General features: G+C 32.0%; 2 protein-coding genes across 11 annotated transcripts; both read left to right on the top strand.

The window, feature by feature from the left end:
- The first annotated feature begins 696 nt into the window (after positions 1-696).
- LOC129288187 (uncharacterized) lies at positions 697-15,540 on the top strand. Of its 10 annotated transcripts, none has more exons than XM_054924640.1 (18): positions 4,103-5,124; positions 5,549-6,277; positions 7,538-8,370; positions 8,609-8,701; positions 9,740-10,476; positions 10,612-11,429; positions 11,524-11,704; positions 12,048-12,137; positions 12,278-12,370; positions 13,132-13,224; positions 13,304-13,414; positions 13,519-13,611; positions 13,843-13,926; positions 14,031-14,102; positions 14,229-14,306; positions 14,392-14,406; positions 14,548-14,625; positions 14,725-15,540. In XM_054924640.1, the coding sequence occupies exons 6-18, from the start codon at positions 10,914-10,916 to the stop codon at positions 15,213-15,215; spliced, it is 1,995 nt and encodes a 664-aa protein (XP_054780615.1). In that variant the 5' UTR covers positions 4,103-5,124; positions 5,549-6,277; positions 7,538-8,370; positions 8,609-8,701; positions 9,740-10,476; positions 10,612-10,913; the 3' UTR covers positions 15,216-15,540. The 10 variants fall into 10 exon arrangements, 8 of the variants coding, with proteins under 8 accessions (XP_054780615.1, XP_054780613.1, XP_054780616.1 ...); XM_054924638.1 differs by having other exon boundaries at positions 13,114-13,224; XM_054924641.1 differs by lacking the exon at positions 14,229-14,306 and having other exon boundaries at positions 13,114-13,224; positions 14,365-14,406.
- LOC129288302 (uncharacterized) lies at positions 4,221-10,873 on the top strand. The gene is made up of 8 exons (XM_054924815.1): positions 4,221-4,507; positions 4,647-5,124; positions 5,549-6,277; positions 7,642-8,370; positions 8,609-8,701; positions 9,923-9,988; positions 10,105-10,476; positions 10,784-10,873. The coding sequence occupies exons 1-8, from the start codon at positions 4,221-4,223 to the stop codon at positions 10,871-10,873; spliced, it is 2,844 nt and encodes a 947-aa protein (XP_054780790.1).
- Positions 15,541-17,003: the final 1,463 nt, after the last annotated feature.

The raw sequence follows: 17,003 nt of genomic DNA, 5'->3' as shown, positions 1-17,003 counted from the left end.
GATTGTTTTCAAAATTGCAAGGGGTGGAGAGCTGAAGAAATGGCCGACAGAGGATATGCTCCAAGGATGCCGTCAAATTATCTTGCAATGTTGTCACATCCATGAGCTTCCTAAAAGGTTGGAGTGTCCTAATGTTGAACTATTCTACTTGTTCAATGTAAATGATGATTTACAAATCCCTGATTCTTTCTTCGAGGGAATGAAAAAGCTCAAAGTGTTAGATTTGACTTGCATGCACTTACCTTCATTGCCCAAATCTTTTCATTCCCTTAATGACCTTCAAACACTTTGTTTGGATCAATGTGCTTTGGGAGACATGACCAACATTAGAGCTTTAACAAGTTTGCAAATTCTTAGCCTTTATGAATCATCCATGATAACATTCCCTAGTGAACTAGGTCAATTGACTCATCTTAAAATGTTGTATTTGACCAATTGTGGAATTGAAATCTTTCCTTCCAATATTTTATCAAAATTGACTGAATTGGAAGAATTGTACTTAGGGAATACCTCCATTAAGTGGGACATAAAAGATTCAGTTAAAAAGAATAAAAATGCTTCCCTTTCTGAACTTAGCATTTGGAAAACTTGACAACTTTAGAGATTCAAACTCAAGGGCCATGGGTTTTTCCAAGGGACATATTGTTTGAGAATCTAGAGAGATATAAAATAGTGATAGGAAATGATTGGGAGTGGTCTAATGATGATATGGCTTCCAAAATGTTGAAGCTCAAGCTCAGTACTAGCATTCATTTGGAGCATGCGATCAAAGAACTTATTAAAGGAGTAGAGGATTTGTACTTGGATGAAATAAATGGAATCTCTAATGTGCTTTATGATTTGAATGGGGAAGGGTTTCCTCTATTAAAGAACCTTCATATCCAAAATGGCGAAATTCAACACATCATCAAATCAATTGAGAGAAAACAAAGTCATGCTTTCTTCCCAAAATTAGAGACATTAAAACTTCAAAATCTTAATAAATTGGAGAAGATATGTCATGGTTCATTTACAAACGACTCATTTGCAAAACTTAGATCAATCAAAGTCAAATGTTGTGACCAATTGAAGTATCTTTTCTCGGTGTTGATGGTCAAAGCCCTTTGCCAACTTGTTGGGATTGAAGTTTCAGAATGTAATTCCATGAAGAAGATTGTGTTTTCAGAAAGCCCTTCCCCAACCTCACTGAGGGTTGATGATAATATTGAATTTTATTCATTACGCTCCTTAACTTTACAACATTTGTCGGCTGTTGATGATTTCTACTCCAATGAGTTGAAATTTTCTGTAACATCTAAGCAGGGTTATCTGGATACCAACATTCCTCCATCTTTTTTTAATGCGAAGGTATGCTTTTTTTATTTATTTAATTCTTGTATTGAATTTTGTTTGTATGTGTGTACACTTTTTTAAAATGATTAAGAGACTATTGCACTAAAATGTATAGGAAAGTAGATATAAAATTAATTTGTTAGATAAAACTAATTAATTTTTTATACTATTGCACTAAAAATATTTAAAATATTTATTGTACTTTAATTTGCAAAGAAATGCTAATAAAGAATAACATGTAAGATTTTAATCCCGAAAAACTTTTTTAAGCTGAGAAGAAATTAGATGAAAAAATTTGTATGATATTATAAGTGTATGACGTCAATTTTTGCATGAATCAATACTAATAATAACATTGTCCCTTGTATATGGTCAAAACTCCCAACATTTCTATTATGTCATGCAATTTTAGCATTCTTTTTTTTTTATTTTTTTATCATGGTCAACTTAATTGTAAGAAATAATTAAGTTGAACGTAACTTTGATCATGCATTGTAAGTTTTAAATGAAATTGAACGTATATCAAGCAGCTCTATAATATGAAACTTTTGATAATTGTTTCATTTGATAAATTATATTTTAGTTTGGATAGAATATACCATTCAAATTTAATATATAAAATTTTAATCCATGAGAATTTTTTAAGCATTTTCTTCTACACATGATTGTCAGATTTTGAGCCCCATAAGACTAATGATGATGTCATATATTAAAAGTTTGATCAAAATTCTCAACATTTTATTCATCCTCTCCAACGATATTATTGTGTATTAATATAATCCTTTTCACAGGTTAGATTTTTTAATTTGGAGACTCTAAAGCTGAGTTCAATCAATTTGAAAAAGATTTGGGATGATGACCACCTCTCTGCAAACAATTCTCTACACAAATTGGAAAATTTGAGTGTCGAGAATTGTAGTGGCCTAAAGTATTTATTTGCATCTTCTATGATTGGAAGTTTTCAAAATCTTAAACAGCTTAAAATAAGTAAATGTGATATGATGGAGGAGATAATTGCAATGGAGGAGAAAAATGGCCCAATACTGGGAGAGGTAATACAATTTACCTTTGTATAGTTGCAAGCATTATTAATTGTTGTTGATGTTCATAGAAATGTGAATTGTAATCACAGGTTCGATTATCGAAATTGGAGAGTGTGGAAATAAAAAACATGAAAAGCTTGAAGAAAGTATGGCACAGTCAATTTTATAGTTTGAAGATTTTGGAGGTGATTAATTGTGAGAAACTTGAGAAGATATTCCTGTCTGAAATGAAGAGATCAACATTTGGAAGCCTGGAGACATTGAAGGTCAGTGATTGTGGTTCTATGAAAGAGATATTTAGATTAGCTGCCAATGAAGAAATCCAGAGTGAAGAGGACACAATGACACAAGTGACACAAATGAAGAAACTCCATCTCCGTCGCTTGCCCAAGTTGAAACATATATGGAGTAAGGATCCCCAACAAAATTTCCACTTTCATAAGCTCCAAATTGTCCTTGTTGAAGAATGTGAAAATTTAGAATATCTCTTCCCATTTTCAATAGCTATGGATCTTCATCAGCTCGAAAAACTTAGAGTTGTTTTTTGTGGAATGAATGAAATTGTGGCAAAGAAAGAAGGACCCATGAAGGAAAAAGACTTATTTCACTTTGATCGGTTACACTCCTTGGAGATTTGCCACATGCCCAAACTTGAGAGATTCTATGCTGGAAGTTACAACTTAATTTGCCCCTCGTTGGGGCAGTTATGGGTCTTCAACTGTGAAAAATTGAAGTTATTAGGGAGACAGTGCACAAGTAACAAGATTTCTATGCACCAACCTCTTTTTATAACTGAAGAGGTACAGTATCAATTGTAGAATATTTTATTCATTTTAGAATTATCTAACTTTTCGTAAAATAGTTATTTTTCTTTTAAATAATTGGTTCCTCTATCTTCTAAAATATTTCATTGATAATGAATATTGCATGTTTGAAGGTAAGGAAAAATTGTGTGACATGTGATTTTTGATGTGAAATCATTTTTATTTCAACAAAATATTAAAATATTTCAGAACATATTAAAATGAAAAAAGTTGGAAAAATGTATGGAGACTTTTGCAAGTTGGAAAAATGTATGGAGACTTTTATGTGAAGTTTAATGCTTTTCGGTGATTTGTAGCTGAATAGAATATAACACTACAAAATATTATGCCCCTTAATATCATGTCTCCCAAATATAATAATGTTAAAAGTATTTTTTCACAGTAGTGTAATCACGTATGGTGCCTCTTTACTTATTGGTAAACCATTTCTTAATTATTTATGTGAAAGAAAATAGAAGTATGCTATGTTTCAGGTGATTCCTAACTTGGAAAACTGGAAATTAAACAATAAAGAGGCTATAATGATGTTGCAAGACCCACGATGGAAGGATCATTATTTCAGAAAATTGAAGGTTCTTCGGTTGTCCCAATTTGATGATAAAGTAGCAGCAACTTTTTTAGATTCAATTGTGCAAAAGGCACCGAACTTGAAAGTTATGGTTGTTCAACATGGTTCCTTGAAAGAGATATTTCGAGGTGAAAGAGTTGCATATGAGGAAGGAAACAACAAAATTAACACCCAGCTCGAACTGTTAAGCTTGTTGAATCTACAGTTACAACATATATGCAAAGAAGGATGCCAAATTGACCCAATTCTCGAGGTCCTTCAAGAGTTATATGTGAAAGAATGTGACAGTTTGAAAATTTTGATTCCTTCCTTGTCACTTTTTCCCACTTGACAAATTTGGTGATAGAAAAGTGTAATGGATTGACAAACTTAGTTTACTCATCAACTGCAACAAGTCTGGTCAAATTGGAAAGCATAAAATTAAAAGAATGCAATTCACTTGAAGAAGTAGTGATGCAGGAGCTGAATGTGACATGTGAGGAAATTGTATTCAGAAGGTTGACAACTTTAGAGTTGGAAAGTTTGCCAAGACTCAATAGTTTTTCATCTAGTCATCAGTGCTTCTTCAAATTCCCGCTGTTGACGAGAGTTGTGATAAGGCAATGTCCAAGAATGAAAACCTTCTGTGAAAGAGGAACAAGCACACCAATGCTTCGAAGGGTAATAAAAGATGGAAAAGATAAAGAATGGTGCTTGGAAAGTGACTTGAATGGAATAATAAAAAAGATCTACGGGATAAGGTATGTTTTATTTTCTGTTCAAATATGGTGTGAAATAGAGTAATGATGATGACGAGTAAAAATCCCTTGTTAATATTGTTTAACAACCCTTCAATGCATTTTTATTTTAGCTAATAACTTTAGAATTTCCTTTGCACAGATTGCATTCCATAACTCTGAAGCATTTAGTTTTATCCTTGTATCCTGAGTTAAGAGACTTGTGGTACAATCCTGTTGAGAACAAAATGTTCAGTAATTTGAAATCTCTAGTGGTGAAAAATTGTGACTTCTTATCACGTGTTCTTATTCCTTCAAATTTGCTACGAGCATTGCGGATCTTGGAAGAAATTCAAGTAAGAGAGTGTGATTCATTAGAAGCTGTGTTTGAATTTAAAACTCCAAATGAAGGAGAAATGGCAGAGAAAGAAGTCATTCATCTACGAAAGATCTCTATTTCTAACCTCCCGAAACTTCAATATATATGGAAGCAAGGTTGCCAAGAAATTGAGAGTTTTGGAGATTCAAAAGAGGTTCAAGCAGAGAGATGTAAGATGTCAAAAGCACCAACCGATGGAGGGAAAAGGGAAGAGGATGAAGTTGGAATCCCCTGTCAACGACCTCTGTTTTCAGTGGCAAAGGTATGGGTTAATTTCATTAAAATGAAATAAAATGTAAACATTGATCATTTATAATATTAAAGAGAAGGTGTCAGTTTTACTTTTCTTGTAATTTTATTATTTCATGGAACGGTAAGAGGAATATTTTGTATACAGAAAATCACATTGAAAACATACATCAACTGCATGTAAATCGTTCAAAATTTTGCTCTGCTAACTGACTTATGTTGAAATGGTCAATAAGTTGATTGATCTTGTGACGACGTCTTAGTTTTGAATGTTAAATTTGAACTATAGTAAAAAATGCGTTGGGTTCTTAGACAATTTGTAGACTTTGATAATGTATTAGAACCGATTACACTTTACCTTATTGTATAATTTTGTTTGAAATTGTCCATCGAAGTTTTGTTCACACTTAATTGAGATGAACATGAATGGATTCTAGGTGGATTTACCCAATTTGGAAGCAATAGCAATGAAGGATATGCAAAACTTGAAGGCAATATGGGACCCCATCCTCAGTCCAAATTCTATGGGCAGCTTTAAAAGTTTGGAAGTCAACAATTGTGAGAAACTGGAGAATATATTTCCAGCATACATGCGTAAAGGATATACGAGTCTAGAGACATTGACTGTCCGGAGTTGTAACTCAGTGCAAGAGATCTTTCAGCTGGGCGATGTTAGTGATTTGATCAGTGAAGAGGAGAAAACTCAACTCAAGGAAATGACACTGCTTCAATTACCACAACTGAAACACATTTGGAGTAGAGATCCTCAATCGAGTCTTCAAATATCAAGTCTTCAGTCGATATGTGTTGGACAATGTAGAGTTTTAGAATACCTTATTCCATTCTCCATAGCACTGGGCCTTCCTAAACTCGAAAGAATTATTATTAAACGAGCAGGAAATATGAAGAATATTGTCTCAAAGAAAGAAGGGCCCTCGGATAGTCCTGCTAGATTTGAGTTTAAACAACTGAACTCATTGAAGCTTTGGAATTTACAAGATTTGGAGGGATTTTGTACAGAAAATCACACTTTAGTTTGTTCCTCATTGAAAACCTTGAGTGTCCACAATTGTATGAAATTGAAGTTATTCAAGACACAATGTCAAGAAGGAGTTTCTGATAATAATCTCCAAGTTTCAATGCAACCTCTTTTAGCGCTAGAAGAGGTATGACTTGTCAAAAAGCACTCCAATTTTTGCTGTGTTCCTTTTTCTTATTTAAAAACATAATAAGTAGAACTCAATCCCATCATATATATGTGGCATCCATAGTGGTTCATCATTTTCATTCTTACAATAGTGTTTTCAAGACTTTAGTGACTGACTCAATCATTTATATTGTTTGTTAGATCTAAAATTTTGAAATTGTTTACTTTTATTTGAAATATATTTGAACAACATTCCTGTCATTTAATTTCATTATTTCAAATGGTGTTTTTTTTTGTTGTATTTTCTATTTGAGCATGCGTTCTGTAATATATTTTAAACACTAGAACCATTTAAGAGTGTTTCTTTTAGTATTTATTAATATGATATTTATTCAGGCTTAATTTGATCATTTTTTTATTATAGTAATTTGTGTGTTTTTATATTCGTTATGTGACTGGGTCATGTTTTCGTTACTTAAATATTGTTCTTAATATTTTGAAAAGGAAAGCTTCTCAAGTTAAATAACATAATTAGTGATGGAATCATCTTCATCCTCATAGTTGATCAATAATGAGGAAACCTAAAAAATGTGAAAACTCTTGGTTAATTATAAGCTCATTTTAATATATATAATAAATTAGAACTTCTTAAAAGGATATATTAATTCATTGTTTGAATAGAAATAATATTTAATTTTTTAAAATAAGAAAAGTTTCTCATGCTACTGAAGTGTTCCTTTCATTCTAATTTATAAGATACTTATAGACAAAATTACGCATACTAATAAAGTCATCAAACACACTTTATAACTTTATTTTTTTCAAAATAAAAATATAAAATTTTAAAAATATCTTTCATTTAATACTTCATTTTTTGAAGAGAGAAAATATAATAGGAATGATAATATTAGAAAAGCATCATTAATTAAACTATATTTTGGGATGCCAAATCTTTCCTACAAATGTCTTATAATTTGGGATGAGAGGTAGTGCTGCATAATTTAAGAATTTGAACTACCAATCCTTCTTATTTTAATTCATGCAATAATATTCTCGCAAAGTGCTGGCTATTTAAAATGGATTTGATCATTGATGAATTTTTAATATCAAAGCAGGTTGTGCCCAACTTGCACGTTACACAATTCCTCCGTATGTTTTAACCACATACAGTTAAATGAACTTCTATTACATTGCTTGGCATTAGATTTTTGTTTTGGTTCTTCAATATTATCTCTTATAAGTCATACTAATCAAATTTTTGTTTCCACTGCTGGCATAGTTAATACACAACTTAGAGGGGTTAACTCTAAACAATGAAGATGATAGGATGGCTCTTCAATGGCAAATTTCGAGGGATCGATTTGCAAACTTAAATTTCTTCAGATGTGCAATATAGAAGATGCCCAAGCTACTTTTCTATACTGGATTCTCCAAAATATCACTACTCTAGAGTGGCTAGTCATTCGGTCCAATTCTTCTAAGGTAATATTCCAAGACGAGATACCTGGAGATGAGAAAGGACAAAAAGATATCAAAGCAAAAATAAAAAAGTTGACACTCAATGACTTGGATGAACTCCGACATATTTGTAAGGAAGGGTTCCAGTTAAACCCAATTTTGGAGGCACTTGAATACTTGCATGTGAGCTGTTGTTCCAATTTAAAGCTCCTGGTGCCTTCCTCTGTTACTTTCAATCGCTTGGCATATTTACAGGTGCAAAATTGCAATGGGTTGAATGATGTAATTACAGCATCAACAGCAAGAAGTCTAGTCAAGTTGACAACATTGAAGATAAGAGCATGTAATTCAGTTGAACAAATTGTGGCACAAGAGGGAGGAGAGAGCACAAATAAAGAAATTGCATTTGATAGCCTAGAAGTTTTAGAACTTGAATCTTTGCCGAGACTTAAAATGTTTTGCTCCAGTAGCTGCTACTTGAAGCTTCCGTTGTTAGAGAAACTTGTGATAAGGCAATGCGCGAGAATGAAGAGCTTCTCTGCGAGCGACACAAGTGCACCATTACTTCAAGAGATATTGACAGATGACCAGGATGAACAATGGTTTTGTGAAGGTGACCTAGATGGTACAGTGAAAAATATCTTCCAGCATATGGTATGTATTTATTTTAGGCAATTAATCACTTTAAATGAAGAAAGTGAAATTATTTCTACATAATAACTTGCATGACATGCAATTTCTTTTTACCCATTATAATGGCTATTTGCAAAATAGTTGTCAAATATTTTTGTGTGATGTGTTTTCGTGTTCTTGGATGTTGTGTATATATGTTTCAGTATGACAAAAACATTTGTTACAAACAAAACATTTATAGATCAATTGTTATTCATAGGTGGCATTTCGTAGTTTGGAGCGTCTGGAGCTATTTCAATATCCTGAGTTTACAGAAATGTCGAACCCAACATCAACATATTCCATTGGAGAGGTCTGAGACTTATTTCTTAACTAGTTCGGACAATATATTTTGATTATATGTAGCATAGTTTTTTATTTTCATCATATTTACTCCCAATAAATATAAGAAAATAAAGCCTTAGCCATGACAAGAAATTTGTGTGTATAATGAAACGTTGCCACACAATTGATAAGTGAGTGTTCTCTCTATTTTTTATGCTTGTTTCCTAGCCTTTAGAATATTCCTACTATCTAGGTTAATTATGATTCTATTAGCAGATGATTTTTTTTTCCTGATATACAATTTTTAAAAGGATAATTTATTTTTTATTTTATCCTTTATAAATGAAAATAATAGCAACTAGAGAGATCAAGTGCCATAATATTTTAACAATCTAGTTAGATAACTGAGAGTGGAAAAAGGTGACATAATATCATTAGAAAATGTTTGTTATATTTCGAGGACTCCATGATTTGTGGCGTATCCTTTCCTTATATATTTGACTTGTCTTATTCAATTAGTGTTAATTACTTATTATTACTAATGGGGACCATATATAATTATATAAAGATGTCGAACTCTTGTATATAACCACCTAAAAGATCAGAGCATGAAATTGTGTTGAAGACATTACCGAGCAATATTTAGAACATTGTATTTTACTTTGCTTCTATATCTTGATTATATTTACACTTTTAAGGTTCTTATGTCCAAGAATGAAGAGTTTCTCAAAGAGAAATATAAGCACACCAATGCTTAAATGATACAGATATATAGATAAAGATGAAAAATTGTGCTAGGAAAGGTGATTTAAATAGATCATTCCATAAGACATTCCAAGATATCATTTTTTTTATTCAGGTATTGTCTAATTTAAACATCTAGACTGTCAACCAGAGAATACTATTTATACAGATAGTGGTCTATACCCACAATTTCTTTTGACATACTATGGTTGCAATTTTCTTTTGTTTCTTTTTCCTTTTCTTTATATGAGTATCTAATGTCATTGTTTAATGTGTTTTAAAACAATTTTATTATCACTTACCTTGATAATTATTTGGACAGGCGGCATTTAGTTGCTTCAATCATTTGGAATTATTTGAATATCCAGAACTGAAGCAACTATGGTATGGCCAGGATGTGCATAAAATATTTTGTAATGTGAAGCATTTGGTGGTGCATAAATGTTCATTTTTATCCAACATCATTTTTTCATCAAAATTACTGCAATTGCTTTATATATTGGAGGAACTGGAAGTAACAGAGTGTGATTCGTTAGAAGCAGTATTTGATATAAAAGAAGTGGATGACAAAGTAATGGAATCGGACGAAGCTAGTCGGTTGAAAAATTAACACTCTCGAGGCTTCCGAATTTGAAACACATATGGAACAGAGAAGCTACAGAAATAATCAACTTTGGAAATTTACAGGTTGTGAAAGTTGATAGATGCCAACAGCTGACAAATTTGTTTTCCGTCTCACTATGCCAAGGCTTGAGGCAACTTGAAGAGCTGAATATTGAGTCTTGTGATGGTGTTGAGGAAATTGTTGCAAATGAAGAAGGATTAGAGGAGCTTACGTTTGATTTTCCTCGGCTAACACTCTTGAGGCTAATACGTTTGACGAAGCTCATTGTTTTCTATCCAAAAAGATATACTCTAGAGTGTCCTTCACTGAAGATACTAAATGTCTATCGATGTAAAGAATTGCAAATATTTTCATTTGGCCATTTGAATTCCCAGCAACATGGGGTGGGTGACCTTGAGTTACAAAATCAACAAGCATGGTTTCATATTGAAAAGGTATGCACCTTCTATTCCGATTTATTTAATTAATTAATCTTTTTTAATTTCATTCTGTCTAAACAAGAAATCAGCTCGGTTAACTTCTTAGTTGATCAAATGATTAAATAAACAAATAATATTGACCTTTTTCAGGTATCTCAAAACTTGGAACAGTTGTCATTAAATGAAAAGGATGCCATGAGGATATTGAATGACAATTATGAAAAAAATCTGTTTCAAAGCATAGAATTCCTTCGTTTGCAATATTTTCAGAGAACTCCAATTATTTTTCTAAATGATTTGATTGGAAAATTCTCAAGTACAGCAACGCTTCAAATACGTTGCAGTTCTTTTGAAACACTTTTTCCACCTAAAGAAACTGGGCATTGCAGCATTAAAATCCCCACCCAAATAAAAAAGTTGTGGCTCTATCAACTGGAGCAGCTGGAGCATATATGGAAGGTAACTCTCCATCAGATGCCTTTGTTTTGGACCTTGAAGAACTGCATATCTTGGAATGTTCAATGTTGATAAGATTGGCACCACCTTTGACATCTTTCATAAATTTATCTTCCTTGTTGGTGAAGGATTGCGATGGATTGATTTACTTAATGACATCTTTTACTGCTAAAAGTCTCGTCCACCTCACAAGCCTGTCAGCTAGCAATTGTGAGAAGCTAAAGGAGGTTGTGATGACAAACGGAGAAGAATTAGAAGAAGAGATCAATTTTGAAAGCTTGAAGTCTTTGGAACTAAGTAGTTTATCAAGTTTCAAATGCTTTTGTTCTGGGAAACACACCTTCATCTTCCCATCTTTGGTGGTATTAAAAGTAACAGGATGCCATAAAATGCAAAATTTCTCATCTGGATTCATTGTGGCCCCATTTTTGAAATTTGTGGTAGTGGAAAATGAAAAAAGATGTTGGAAAGAGTCCCTCAATATCACTATTAACCAAATGTTCTTAGACAAGGTACATATATTAAAATCTGAATATCTGTTTGTGAGCCTCTATCTGGCAAAACTATGTAGTAATGCAAAGATGTTTGTTTGCCTCATTCAATCAGGCAATTGCAGAAGAGGTTGAAAGGGACAACGAGGAATCTTCAAGTGGCAGTCAAAGGCATGAAACTAGTGCGAGTACAAGCAGAGCATCAAACTCCGAGGAGCATGGAGCACTATCAAAGGCCAGTGAGATTGTTGATTCAGGGAAGCAACAAATACACAAACTTCCAATTCCACATTCAGGTATATATTCATGATTAATTATATATGATTCAAAATCAAATTAATGGCATATAATTTTCAAGTAATTTTAAATAATATATTAAATCAATGACAAATAATATTTTGTCTGATACATAATATTTAATTTAATTCATTACGTCAAAAATAATATTTATATGAAATCATCTAAGGATACCGCATAACAAAAACTTCTCTCTGGATAACAGTTTGTCCAATCAAATCACCATTTTTATATTGTCAACATGGAACACATAGATGCACGTCTTTTGCATGAGGAAGAAAATTATTTTTATTATTGCTACATTCTCCTGTCATTCTACATTTATTTATTTTATTTACTCAGGTATTGATGCTCATAAGATGCGTGAAATCACTGAGCTGCCCCTGGATCAAGTTAGTCAAAACACATTAAGTCTCCCAAAAGTTGATGCAGGTATGGATCTTGTTACACTATTACCATTGTTTTTTATTTATTTGGAGCAAAGTAATTCATTTTTTATTTTGCTAAAATATTTTTCTCATTTTATTTTGTGAAACTTGTTTATTTAAAATGAAATTTGCATATTTGTTCAGCCTCTGGAGCTGAAGAGGCCAATGCGACCCTTCAAATGTCATTTGCTAAATCCGTTGAAAACACTTCAACTCATATCTCAGTTCAGGAAACAGGTATTGATGATCTTATTTTGTGGTTCTAATTTTTCATTGAGGATTTGGTCAACCAAATGGATGCCTAAAATCAGAGAAGGTAACTAATGCATTTTTCACCTTTTGAAAAGGGAAAAAAAATTCTTTGCCAAAATTCTGCTGCATCATTCTTTTTGTCTTTCGCACTTTTTTTTATTTGTTTTATTTTGTATAGCTACTAGGAATAAGGAAGAATATGAAGCCATTAAAAAATTAAACCCTTTACACAAGCTACCCAAATTGCATTGAGCTCTGTCTCAACACAAGAAATAATATATTCTAGATTTTTTTTTGGATGTTCAAATACGAGTAGACGTAAGTTAATATGAGAAGTCCCACAACTAGACTCTAATTTGTTGTAGTAATTTCTGGCTTAAGTAATTATTACAATTGTATGTTATTCTGACTGAAATTTATTAGAAGAATCACATGACATTTAAGTTTGAGCTAGTGACAATTTATTCAACCAGACCACAGCCACTGGAAATTGCCAACAATAAAGAAAGTAATATGCACCTTTTAACTTGTTTCCCACTAATTCATTTCTAATTTATTAATTGTTATGTTTGTAACTGTCCATACCATGTGAATTAAAATATATTGGAAAAATTACATGACCCAAAAATGCTTCTGGCTGAGAATCTGACCCAAAGTGCTTTCTTATGTGGCATGATTCTTTGTCCCATTGCTTTTTGGCTTAACAAGTGACTCTAACTTTTTATTAGAAAAATCACATGATTCAGATATCCGGACACAAAAGATGCATGAAAAATTCAAGACTCCTCAAATTCAAGCTGCTCAAAATGAAATAAACCCTATTATGGTTCATAATGCAGGTAATGATATTATATTGGTCAAAATCGTTTGTCATTTTATTTTCTACTTTTGTTGTGCAAACTAATTTAATTTGTTCAGCTACCACAACTCGAGGAATGGTTCAAGCTGCCCAAGATGCTTTGGATTCTAACATAGAAAAGGACATGTTCAACCAAACCAATAGCTCTGTAATTGTTGATAAAGGGGAAAGTAATGATTTTGTTTTTTTGACCTTTTTAGAAGGAAATTACTTTTTTCATAAAAATATTATGCCATTATGTTTTTTTAATAACTTTTTTCAATTATTTTTTAAGCTATTGGGAACCAAGATATGGATGAGAATATTAATAAACCATTAATTCAAATTGATCAAGACAAAATAAGGCTTGCCACAATACAAAACACAGGTTCGTATCATGTTTTATTGTCTTCAAATTGATTTGCATGATTTTGAGCTCCTTTGGATTAGTTATTAACTATTATAAAGTTTTGATTTTAATCATGTTTTGTAGTCTCGAACTCATCATAAATGACCTGGATTACTTTGTTATATTATATTTGATGAATTTTCAATATTATACTCTTGATTCATTAGTTTATGACTCTAACTCTCTATTATGTTAATTGAAATTTATTAGAAGAATCACACGTCTCCAAAATTGTTCCCAGCGAAAATTTGTCCAATTCGCCTGCAACCTCTGTAATTGGTGACACGAAACAAAGTAATGGATATTTTACTCTTTCGAAGGAAATAATTTTTTATAGTTTCTTTCTTATAGAAAAATTTATCTCATTTAATGTTATATATTTATCATTATTTATTTAGCTATTGGAACTCAAGATATAGATGATACCATTGACAAGGATGGAGGGAGCCTTTCAAAAGCACAAAACTCAGGTTCTTATCTTATTTAGTCTCTTCTTTTTCGGATAAATAGTTTCTTTGGATTAATGAATGATTACAATTTCCATTTTAATTAAAATCAACGAGAAAAATCACATGTTTTATTTATTGGGGCTCAAGGGATGTGTGACACTATCAAAAAGCTCTCATCTCAAGCTCCTCGAAATGTACTAAAATCTACCACGATTGAAAATATAGGTATTGATTTTGTTTTGCGAGCTCTAACTTCACATAAATCAATGATCGAATACTGCAGGATTATTTTCCTTAATTTATTTTGCAGGTTCTAATGGTTTAGGTATGGTTCTCAAGTTTCAACTTTATTTTTCTCACTGGTCTTTATCAGTGTTTTGTAATTCATTGTTCATTCTAGCATTGTGTAATTATTTTTCAATAATTAATATCCCTAATTCTATTGTTTAAATTGAAAATATACTAGAAAAATCCCCTGGCCCGGAAACACTTCCAAATGAGAGTTTGCCAAGCCAGACTTCAAACTATACTGAATATACAACAAGTAATGCATTTTTAGCTTTTAAGAACAAAAAGAATAACTTTTTTAAAAAAATTATAAAACTATATCCATCTTATTTTCTTATGTCTCTTTTTGATTCAGCAATTGATCCATCAACTTCACGAGCTCCAGAACCCATGACTTCATCAATGTTAGCATCAAATGCTGACAGCAACTACAAGTGGATGATTGACACTTCGGTACAGAACTTGCCATATCTGGAGGCTGGAGTGAAGTGTCATCCTCAAGTCCTTGATTGGTTCAATACAAAGCGAAGAAGAGTATTTGCTTCCGTATTCACTGAAGTCACCCGCATTTTGAGGAGCACTCGAAGACGTGACTTGACAGAGGATGATCGAAACTACATCAGAGAGTGTTGTACTGCTTTAGAAGCAGTTGGTTTCGATGGTTCTTGGCTCAGTTACGTGCATGGTTGCATTGAGAGCTGTGTTGATGGCGATGAACTCAGCAGAAAGCTTAAAGAGGCTGAAGCTAAAGCTTCCACTCTTAGAACTGAGTTAGCTTCTGCTGAAGCATCCTTAGTCTCATTGCGACATGAGGCGAGCAAGCTCGATCATTTTATTGAGCAATGAAGATGAAGTTCACACTCATCCTTGCTTGACTGGTTCAATACAGTAATATATTTGCTTCCACTTTCTTAATGTTGTTTCTTGACACTTCCCTTAATTATCAGCACTATATTTTTACTTTTGCATGCTGGTTTGTGGTTTGCCTGATGCATATTAGTAATAATCTGTCATTTGTATCCGATTCAGTTGTCCTGTATGTTAGGCATAGAAAGAAGAGGCAATTCTATACCCTTCTGTGGATAATATTCTAATTATTTGGTTTTGGCTTGTATTGTTGGAGATTAATTTCTTGTCATTCTAAAGTGGGTCTGAGAACCTGTTCAGTGTTTCTTACCTTTTATTATTTATTAGCTGAAAATAGTTAGGTCTTCGTTCCAATTTAGCCAGATAGAATAGGCTTCATTAAATTAAATCTACTTGGATTTTGTACTGAATTTATATATATAGATATATAGTTAAAATCAATTATGGCTTCCAAATTCACCTTCTTGGGAACGTATGATGATAAAAATAGTGTTCAACTTGAAGGTATCGAAATTAAAAATCGGAAGCATGAAGGGATTAAAGAAATAATAATAATCATACTCCTTATTCCCTGCTCTTGCCTCACAGTTGTCATTCTCCGCTATAAAAATATGATTAAGAAAGAGAAAAGGAAAAGGAGAAAGAACATGAGAATGTGATCATAAAGACTTTGTTCATTGTAGCATCAATGACGTTGTTCTCCCTTGTGTTGCTGTTTCTGAGTTCCCCTGTTCAATGAAACCACACAGGATTTTATTTATCCTCTGATCTGATAGTGTTATTAACAAACTGATAAATGCATTATTTATATTCATATTATTCTTCTTAATTACTTTTTTTTTTTTGGCAACCTATTCTTCTAATCATGCATGTTTTAAAAGAAAGTTTGAAATATGGGTGAGGTCTGTGGTGTTATTGAAAATGCTATAAAAAAACAGGACAAAGCGGAGAAGTGGGCAAGTTACAAGATATAAGTTAAAGCTATTATCCATTTTCACTTTTGCTTTTAATCAAACCAAAAGTTCCAACGTTTCTTTTCCTTCTTGTAATTAGAAAACTTTAAATCAACAGAGATATTATTTTTTATTAATATATATATATATATATAATAAAAAGCTTAGCAAAATATATTAACAAATTCAAAAAATTGCTTATTTAATACAAAATGAAAAAAACATTTTATTTTATTTGAATCATTTGTATTTGATATTAGTTATTATTAACAATCAGAGGGAAGCCCTGAACTCAAAATTTCAAAACTTATATTTATGGATTCTTTCACTTTAATTTATATTAGTTATTAAGTTTAATTTTATTAATGTGAGACTGTTAATATGGATTTAAGTCTACTCACCCTTGAACGTCCTAATAGTTTTCATATTTTTTTGAAGAAAATAGGTGCATCAAACACTTACTTAAAAATGCTTATTAAAAACAAACCTTAATTTATATGTGCATGGATTTTTAACTTTTTTTGTTATCATGAAAATCTACAAGACACCCAAAGTTCATCTTTCAATAAAATCTTTTGTGACTATCCACAGCATTCTTTGCCATTATTATTGTTTAGAACTGTCTAAAAGACCAGGGTCGCTTTCTTCTTCCTCTTCATCAATTACCCCTGTCGCCTTCTTCTTCAATGCCCATTTTATTGATTTTTCAGTGGTTTAATTTTTTCTTGGTACCGATATAAATCAAGACCTGATCGATCATAGGTTGGTTTTTATTCAACCGTTCCGATTCTAACAACATTATTAGGAATATATG

This window comes from Prosopis cineraria, unplaced genomic scaffold (assembly GCF_029017545.1).
Source record: "Prosopis cineraria cultivar Desert tree isolate PC_DT_omini unplaced genomic scaffold, ASM2901754v1 PC12, whole genome shotgun sequence".
In the NCBI taxonomy this organism is placed as follows: domain Eukaryota; kingdom Viridiplantae; phylum Streptophyta; class Magnoliopsida; order Fabales; family Fabaceae; genus Prosopis; species Prosopis cineraria.
Note: the sequence above shows the minus strand (reverse complement) of the source record. Positions and strands in the feature narration are given on the sequence as shown.